We start from the raw sequence: 10006 nt of genomic DNA on the forward strand, positions 1-10006 counted from the left end.
ACTTTTCATTTGTAGGAAGCCATTCTGCAATATTCTCCGGCACATAAAAGCATTAAATGGCTTTTCACAGTGAAGTAGCTCAGCAATACCAGCAGCTAAAAAGGCTCCCCATACAATGATACATCTTCCTCAATGCTTCACTGTGGTAGGGATGCATTTATTATTATATTTCTCAGCAGATTTTTGAAGACACCGCTCTGAAAGTGCATATTCAGTACAATTAAGCACACTTCTTTTTCACAAGGGTTAACATGCTCATATTCAAGTCTGACATTATTCTGGTATGGAACTCCTGCTTTTATATTTATCCAGTAAATTCAAATAAAGTCACAAGCATTTTTGTGCAGCAGGAGCAGGTTTGATGTGTATAATGCTTGAAGGCTGAGATTAGTGCACTGTTGAGTTGAAAGCTAAATACTGCTTCTTTGCAAAGTTAGGGGAAAGACAACATTTTATGAAATATGCATTAACTGTTGCACAGCTCCTAGTTTCATTAAAAATGCACATCCTGACATTGTAGTTCTTGTTCAGCTTTTTAAGCTATTATTGGTCTATTGACCCGTTGGGGTTTAGTTGGTTTGTTTTCAATTTCCATTCCTTGACCTTTCTATCTCTCTCTGGGCATGTGTGTCTAATTCTATAACAGCCATCTGATCTGTACTTGACCAGGATCTTGTTTCGCTCATGAAACTTGCCATGTCAAGTATTTGCTGCCCTCTTATGGTCAAGACAAAGTTCCTTTTTTCACTTAGCCAATACTTTGATTGCAATTAATAACTTTTATGTACAACTGTTAGCTGCAGCACTCTGAAGTTTATATTCCATTGTTGCAGTATTTCACACTTCGACCACATAAACACCTTGAAAAGTGTATACTTATACATGTCTAATAAGGCTCAAAGCCACAGAGAGTGAATGCAAACGGTGTAATGAACATTCACCTTCAGCCAAAGCAATAACATCACGTGATCCAAAGAGGAACGGGAAACCACTCACACACACACACAAGCTTACTCCGTCGTTTGTTTCTCTCTCCTTCCTTACAGATGAACGCTCTGAACAGTGTTAGCAGCTCAGAAGACATTAAACCTCCTCCAGGACTGGTGGGACTGGGCAGTTACTCCTGCAGCAGCCCGGGGTCCCTTTCCAAACACATCTGTGCCATCTGCGGAGACCGATCCTCAGGTAACGACCCTCATACAGCACCTGCGCACTAGGACATGTTTAGTCATGCTGATATTGTCTTTGACTGGAGCCAGACTGAAATTGTATCTCTGGGTATGTTTAAAGACAGATATCTTTCATTACCTATAGGGAAACATTATGGTGTTTACAGCTGTGAAGGATGCAAGGGCTTCTTCAAGAGAACCATCCGGAAAGACCTCACGTACACGTGTCGAGACAATAAGGATTGCCAGATAGACAAGCGCCAGCGGAACCGCTGCCAGTACTGCCGCTATCAGAAGTGTCTGGCCATGGGCATGAAGAGAGAAGGTGAGCGACACAAATAAAAGAGACCTTCATCAATGACTTGTGTAGGCCATTTGAACAGTGCTTGTGTATTATGTGATTATTGTTTATTATAAAGTTTTTTTTGTCTGTACAGCGGTGCAAGAAGAGAGACAGCGGGGTCGGGAAAAGAGTGATAATGAGGTGGAGTCCAGCAGCAGCTTTAATGAGGAAATGCCAGTGGAGAAGATTCTGGACGCTGAGCTTGCAGTGGAACCCAAGACTGAAGCTTACATGGAGTCCAGCACGGGAAACTCGGTGAGACACCTCATGAAGTCTTTTAGAAAGCAACATGATGTTCCTCTAAACTGTATTTCATTTATATGTTTTAACATTATGGAATCCTGATAAATATTAACGATATTATAAAAAAGCTTTGAATGTACACTACTGTTCAAAAGTTTGTGGTCTGTTTTTGTTATTGTTTTTGAAAGAAGTCTCTTATGCTCACCAAGGCTGCGTTTATCAAACATACTTTAACAACAGTAATATTGTGAAATATTATTAAAATGTAAATAACTGTTTTCTATTTTAATATATTTTAAAATGTCTTTTTTTCCTGCAATGGCAAAGCTGAATTTTCGGCATCATCACTTCAGTCTTCAGTGTCACGTGATCCTTCAGAAATCATTCTAATATGCTGATTTGATGCTCAAGAAACATTTCTTAATATTATCAATGATGGAAATAGCTGTGCTGCTTAATATTTTTGTGGAAACTCATACATTTTTTACAACTCATACATACAATTTTTCAGGAATCTTTGATGAATAGAAAGTTCAAAAGTACAGCATTTATTTGAAATAGAAATCTTTTGTAACATTATAAACGTCATGACTATCACTTTTTTTTATCAATTTAATGCATCCTTGCTGAATAAAACAATTAATTTCTCTTAAAAAAATATAATTACTCCAGCCAAGAGAAATAATAGCTCAGTTATGAAGTGTCACACTAAAGTAATGCCAAATGTATATATTTTTAAACTGTGACATTTAATTGCAGACTTTGGTGCACTCCAAAAATATTTTTACTGATCAATATTTTTTGTCTTGTTTTACAGGAAAAAAATATCTAAAAATCCTTAAAACAAGATAAATTTCAGAAAGAAAAATGTGTATAAGAGCAAGACCTTTTTCTTTTACTAAGAATATACCTTGAATTAAGTTATTTTAATATTATTTTTATATTAGTTTTGTTATTATTTTGTATTATCTTTTGCTATTATATATTATGTTATATTATATATATCAGTTTATTTTTTCTTCTGCTATTATAACTTCTCAAATAAATTGATCTTGTTTTAAGGATGGAGAAACAAGATATTTTGCATTGCATTATAAGGGTCTTTTTCAATTAGACAAGCAAGATATTAAATCAGATATTCTCCATTTTCTCTAAATCAAATTTTGGTGCTGTCTTAAGAAACTATTGGGATATTGTCAATGGCGATAGCCTCGTGGGGAGCGCGCTGTTGTGCTTCAGGTGACCCGAGTTCGAGTCCTGGCTCGCAGACCTTTCCCGATCCCATCCCCCTCTCTGTCTCCCACTTTGCTTCCTGTCTGCTTACTGTCCTATCATAATAAAGGCAAAAACACCAAAAATAAATCTTTAAAAAAAGAAGAAGAAAAACTATTGGGATATTAGAGAGAGATTTCATTTTAATTGTATTTTTCTCCCCTATGGACAATACTTTAATACGTACTACGTATTTCTGTCTCTGATTCTCAGACAAATGACCCAGTGACCAACATCTGCCAGGCCGCAGATAAGCAGCTCTTCACTCTTGTTGAGTGGGCTAAAAGAATCCCGCACTTCTCTGACCTCCCTCTGGATGACCAGGTCATCCTGCTGCGAGCAGGTCAGTATCCCTCCATTCAGATGTTAAATGTGTCTGTAGAATGTACCACCCGCTCTCACTGTGTGTGTCTGTGTTTAGGTTGGAACGAGCTGCTCATCGCTTCATTCTCACACCGTTCAGTGACGGTTAAAGACGGGATCCTTTTGGCCACCGGCCTACACGTCCACCGTAGCAGTGCTCACAGCGCAGGGGTGGGCTCTATATTTGACAGGTCAGGTTGCATCACAGAATCCATCTCACCACCTCAAATCCACACTTAAAAATGTGTGAATGCATGTCCTAAAAAAGTATCAAACCAAGTGAAATTCCTTTTCAAGTCAGCATGAAACAGAAGTTGCGATAGTGTTTCCTTCCCTATTGTGACAGACTGTATATCTAAGTGAAACAGCTTCTAGAAAAAGAAAAAATGTAGGGTGGGACTAGATTTTGTCCATCTAGATTGATTAGATGGCTGTGGTTTGCCACAGGTTGTCCCACCCTGGGGCCAGTAAACACACCACCAGAGAAGATGATTTTCATTCATTGATCCCTCTGCATTAGAATAAGTCACTTTCATATGACATTGTATTATTGAATCCTTTATATCCAATTTGCTAATCTAAATATAATAATGTTTACAGGGTATTAACAGAGCTGGTGTCTAAGATGAAGGATATGCAGATGGACAAAACAGAGCTGGGCTGTCTAAGAGCTATCGTCCTCTTTAACCCAGGTAAAGATCTGTGCTGAGCCAACAACTCTCAGAACCACCAGACAATTTCAATAAACCTATTCAGACAGACAAATCTGCCTAAAGTCAAGTCACCTTTATTTATATGGCATTTATACATTGCTTCAAAGCAACATGCAGTGATAAACAGGAAAATAATGATTCAGTGATGAAAACAGAATTCAGTTTTGCTGTTAAGCAGCACAAAAAAGACAATAATAAACAGTGATTATTCAGTTGAAATCAGTTCAGTGTTGGTTCAGTTTGATTCAATAACTGTGTAAAGTTCATCAGTTATGGAATGAGTTCAGTTCATCTATAAAGCAGCTCTGCAGAAAGAAGTGATGTCATCATCCAGCTCAGTTCAGTTCTCATCCAATTGCGTCAGTGCATTCAAGCCAACAATATTATAGTAATAGTATAAGGCTGTCGTTTTTATGTTAATTTTAGAATTGCAATTAATTATAATAAACAATCATAAAATACCACCTTTTCCTACTGCGTTTTAAATTATTGGAGGAACTTCTAGTTTGGGAAGTTCCACTCGAAAAGACTGAAATGAATAATTTCAAAGGTTGCTCTACAAATAATCCTTATCCGTCAGTTTGACTGAATGAGCTGTCAGTTTTCCTTCATGTCTTATTATCAGACATAAGGAGAATAATAGTATAATAGTAATAATAATATCTTTAATAATGGAAATCAGACTATCGTGAATTTTGGTTAATTAATTAAGGCAGTGGATCGCTCCAAACTAACAATATCTATAAAATAGGACAGCCACTGCTGTTTTGACAGAGAATTAGGAGGAAACCAAGAACTAATAATAGTTTTCTTTGCAGCTGTTAACCCCAAAAATAAAGTTTGTTTTTGGTTTAAAGTCAGGGATACTGAGGATTCATCATTAAGAAGCACGGTGCATTAACTTTTAACAAATATAACATTTTTTTTTTTTTTTTTTAAATGCAGTAGTAAGTGTTGAAATTGCCATTGACTAAGATTAATAAATGGTGTAGAAGTATTGTTCATTGTTAGTTCATGTTAACTAATGTAGTTAACTAATTTTAACAAATGAAACCTTATTGAAAGTGTTACCGAATTAATTTTTGCATATGATTTTCTTAATCAGAATATATTAATCAATGTTATAAAAAATGTTAATATTTAATATTATAGATTAATATTATTGATTACTATATTCTTATTTTATTATTAGCATAATATATAATCATATTTTGACTTCTAAGGGTACTTTTGATGATTCAGTGCTTTTACAACAGCTTGTCAATGGGGCAGTATTCTTAAAAAAGGTACTTTTTTACCATTTCTCCCCTCTAAAGGGTACATGTTAGTACCTTTTGAAGACCTTTTCAGGGACAAGCTGTTGTACCCCAACATTTTTTTTCTAACAGTGTAGAATGATTGAATAAAGACATTTCTTGTTCAGACAGCAACATTCAGCTTCAAGTCAGGATGATGAAATGCACGTCTTCTTATGTTTTATGTTATTGTCCCTTTTATAGATGCGAAAGGATTGTCAAACCCATCAGAGGTCGAGGCATTACGGGAAAAGGTTTACGCCTCACTGGAGGCCTACACCAAACACAATTACCCCGATCAGCCCGGCAGGTAGTTCCCACACTGCCACCTTGATATTTTATTGATGCAACAGCACTTCTGTTCTTCTTTATTTTAAGACAGACTTTGGCTCTTTATTAGTGTAAACAGATACAGTATGTAGGTCATGCAGGTACAGTTGTGGAGTCTAAGCGTTTTTTCTCTTTTCAGGTTTGCCAAGCTGCTCCTCCGTCTGCCCGCTCTGCGCTCCATAGGACTGAAGTGCCTGGAGCACCTGTTTTTCTTCAAACTCATCGGAGACACACCTATAGACACTTTCCTCATGGAGATGCTGGAAGCACCGCATCAAATCACATGACAAAAGTCTTACTGCATGTAAATACCCCCCAGCGCACACTTAACCCCATTATAACAAAAAAGAAGTTCTTATTTTTTACCAAGCACAATGTGAAGAAAAAAAAAAACATACAAAAGATTTGTATTGGTATTTTCAAAGAAAGAGACACTGTTAAAGTAAAATGTAAGAGTACTGTAAACCTTTATTTTGTACATAGATTTTACCAACTGTGATAGCTCCAACAACTAAATGTGAAAATATTTAATTCAGTGCAAAACTGTATAAACAGTCACCAGCAATGAGTTTAGAATTCTGTGAAAATAAAAGTCTTTTCAAATGTTTTGCTCTTGCCTTACTTTGAAATAATCTTCAGGCATGAATATATCCACTTAAATACAAACCTTTAACAAACAAGCTATACAAATAAGAGTTGTAAAATGAAACCCAGATTCACCTTCCTTCTCAGAAACACATTCACAAGCAGTTTTCTTGTTTAAATGAATCACGTTATTTAGGTCTTTGGTGTTTGTTTGTTTGTTTGTTTGTTTTTTTGTCAAAGAAGTGAAATTCTTTAAATCTTTTACTATTACTAATTTATAATATATTTTATATCTTATTATAAATATATTTATTTAATGAAACAACTAAAATATGAATACTATTTAATGTGACAATGTTACATTCCAAGTAAAAGTGAGGTGTCATAGTGTTGTTCGGGTCTGTCTGATTGTTCTAAATCAATTATTTTGTGACTCACTGGTTGGGAAACTTTTTTTCCCTAAAATTAAAAAGCACTTGTAAAACGTCTGGAACAGGCAGAAAAGGAACACCATTAATGCGTTTCTCAGCAGGCATGAATGAAATGTGCTTCTTTCATCTGTCTCTGTTGTGTGTCTAGACTGATGGTTTTTATGGAACTGAAAATGCACTTTATGTGTTCATGTGTTTTGATAACAATGCCATAACAATATGTGATTATATGATTTCTTGAATAACCATAGACATACCACAAATGTAACAAGATAGCAAACAATTCAGTCTCACCTGTGAAATGGCTGCATCAAAATTTTTATCTGTTTCAGAGCCATCAGTATCATTTCCTGCTCATTCACATCAACGGTGCAAAGTAATGGTGGTGGATATAACACATGAACAAGCAAAAGCACTGAACACTGGATTTGATCCATACCAGGTCCTAAAAACACATTTTCACTGACTCTACCAAATCTATTCCTTATATAAATTTAATCCACAGTCCATCTCTGTATGGATTGTGGATCCATTTAGATAGAAATTTCTTTCATAAACATCAGTTTACCAATATGCACTGCAAAAGTTTGCACAGTTATATAGCTGATGAGAAACCATGAAATTATATCACTATTATATCACGATTGCCCCTGTATCTACACTAGATTACTATAGTCAAGTCAAGCTCTTTGTTTATATTGTCATTATACAGGAACATTATAGATATAACAGAAATATAACAAGTATATATTTGAACCCAATATATTTAATGCATTAATAATAACACTATTTTGTATATATTTAGGACTATTTTTAATACATACAGTATATACAAAAGTTTAGGGTCAGTAAGATTGTTTTTAAATTAAAGGGTTAGTTCACCCAAAAATGAAAATTACTCACCCTCATGTCGTTCCACACCCGTAAGACCTTCGTTCATCTTCGGAACACAAATTCAGATATTTTTGTTGAAATTCGATGGCTCAGTGAGGCCTCCATAGCCAGCAATGACATTTATAATATTAATATTGAACCACTGTACTCACATGAACTGATTTAAATATGTTTTTAGTACATTAATGGATCTTGAGAGAGGAAATGTCATTGCTGGCTATGCAGGCCTCACTGAGCCATCGGATTTCAACAAAAATATCTTAATTTGCATTCCGAAGATTAACGAAGGTCTTATAGGTGTGGAATGGCCTGATGGTGAATAATAAATGACATTATTTTCATTTTTGGGTGAACTAACCCTTTAATACTTTTATTCAGCAATGATGGATTAAAAGTGAGAATTGAGGCTTAACGTTGTTTCAAATTATTTCTATTTCAAATAAATGCTGTTATTTTGAACTTCCTATTCATCAAAGTATCCTGATGTATCACAGTTTCCTCAAAAAAATTAAGGAGCACAACTGTTTTCAACATTGATAATAGTAAGAAATGTTTCTTGAGCAGCAAATCAGCATATTAGAATGATTTCTGAAGGATCATGTGACACTCAAGACTGGAGTAATGATGCTGAAAATTCAGCTTTGCCATCACAGGAATAAATTACATTTTAAAATATGTTCAAATAGAGAACAGTTTTTTAAAAATTGAAATAATATCTCACAATATCACTGATTTTACTTTATTTTTGATCAAATAAATGCAGCATTGGTGAGCATAAGAGACTTCTTTCAAACGTATTAAAAAACTGATTTTTTTTAACACCAAACTTTTGATGGTAGTTTATGTATTTTTGAGTCATATATTTAAGAAATATATTTAATAAAGTTATGTACACTGTACAATGTAACACTTTGAAATTCAGTTAATAACTATTTAGTGCATCAGTAAATATTTCATAGGTTACATGAGTTTTAAAAGGTCTACAAGATATATATTTTTGGCATCAAAGTGATGACTGAGCAATGAGTAGTATGATACAAACTTCACAGTACCTGTGTCAATAACAGCTGTAGTGCAAAGATGAATACATCTGTACCAGTGCTAGAACAACATTGATATTGTAATATGAGACACTCAATAAAGTGACCTATACTGTCCTTAAAAATCCAAAGTAAGAACATTGGCTGTCTCTAAGGTTTTGATTTTTTCATTTTCTCGAACTTTGTTCAGACTATTAACAACAATGTCTGAACAGAGTCTGACTGTATTGCCTTTGATTGTTGGGGACATGTGGACTAATGCGTCTGAATAGTGGGTGTCCCTGAGGCAATGTTGACTTTTTGAAGCACATGAATAAACCAGAGGATTGAAATAATCACTGCATTGTGTTTGTAGGTGTGGTACACTGCTTTAACATCTGAAAGACATTACTTCAGAACAAAAACCATTTCCCACAAAGAGGATGTTTTCTCTCTCTCTCTTAAGTTTCTTCACAGCACATGGTCATTTTATTGCGACAGGAACTGAGAGAAAAGCTGAAACATTTATTACATAGCACAATATAGTATTTTAATGACTACATTGTTGGATTTGGTTTGATTTTGGGTATTAAGAGGTCATTACGCCACCATCCTTCTCAGTTCGGCTTATGAAACAACTCTGGCAGCTATCTGAGACATATACATACATTATCAACCGCACAAACAATCACCAAACACTTGAATGTCCTTGACCACCTACATAAAACCAACTCTTTGACCAGATCGAGTGACTCATGAGAGTGAAACAAGAGAAATCTGTTGGGCTTTTTGGTGATAGTTACATAGTTTAATTTTCATGACCACATTAGAAAGGTCAAACACCATCTGTGACAACAAAATAAAGTCTAGGAAAAGTGCAGGACCTCTGCAATGACATCTTTTGGTTTCTCTGAATTTGATTAAAAAGCTTCATTTTGACCCATTTTGACCCATGAGATCCAAGGACATTTTAACAGAGGTCACTCTTCTGTCAGCAAACAAATGCGCTGGTGCTGTCACTGCTGCTGTTGTCTAGTGTGTGTGTGTCCCCACAAGGATAGTAATACCATTCAATGTTGACCTTATGGGGAAATTTTTTTGGTCCCCATGAGGAAAAAAGCGTATAAATCATACTAAATGAAGTGTCGGGGGTAGGTTTAGCGTTGGGGATAGAATATACAGTTTGTACAGTATAAAAATCATTACATCTATGGGAAGTCCCCATAAAACATGGAAACCAGTGTGTGTGTGTGTGTGTGTGTGTGTGGGAGGTTTGATCCTCTAGTCTTTACATCATCATGCTTTAATTGGGCTGCAGTGGTTAATTAAAGTTTCTGGCCAACAGGAGA

At 35.3% G+C, this 10006-nt stretch overlaps 1 protein-coding gene across 4 annotated transcripts in view; it reads left to right on the top strand.

The window, feature by feature from the left end:
- LOC127494952 (retinoic acid receptor RXR-gamma-A) overlaps window positions 1-6335 on the top strand; it is a 23573-nt gene extending 17238 nt beyond the window's left edge. For 3 of the 4 annotated variants that reach the window (XM_051861209.1, XM_051861206.1, XM_051861208.1), the window contains exons 3-10: window positions 1047-1185; window positions 1315-1494; window positions 1607-1767; window positions 3241-3370; window positions 3449-3581; window positions 3991-4082; window positions 5603-5708; window positions 5868-6335. In XM_051861209.1, coding sequence (XP_051717169.1) covers window positions 1047-1185; window positions 1315-1494; window positions 1607-1767; window positions 3241-3370; window positions 3449-3581; window positions 3991-4082; window positions 5603-5708; window positions 5868-6015 — 1089 coding nt within the window. In that variant the 3' untranslated portion in view covers window positions 6016-6335. Of the gene's footprint in view, window positions 1-15; window positions 146-1046; window positions 1186-1314; window positions 1495-1606; window positions 1768-3240; window positions 3371-3448; window positions 3582-3990; window positions 4083-5602; window positions 5709-5867 lie in introns of all 4 variants that reach the window. The other variant, XM_051861210.1, reaches the window with a different exon arrangement.
- The last annotated feature ends 3671 nt before the right edge of the window (window positions 6336-10006 follow it).

Source organism: Ctenopharyngodon idella, chromosome 15, assembly GCF_019924925.1.
Source record: "Ctenopharyngodon idella isolate HZGC_01 chromosome 15, HZGC01, whole genome shotgun sequence".
Taxonomy (NCBI): domain Eukaryota; kingdom Metazoa; phylum Chordata; class Actinopteri; order Cypriniformes; family Xenocyprididae; genus Ctenopharyngodon; species Ctenopharyngodon idella.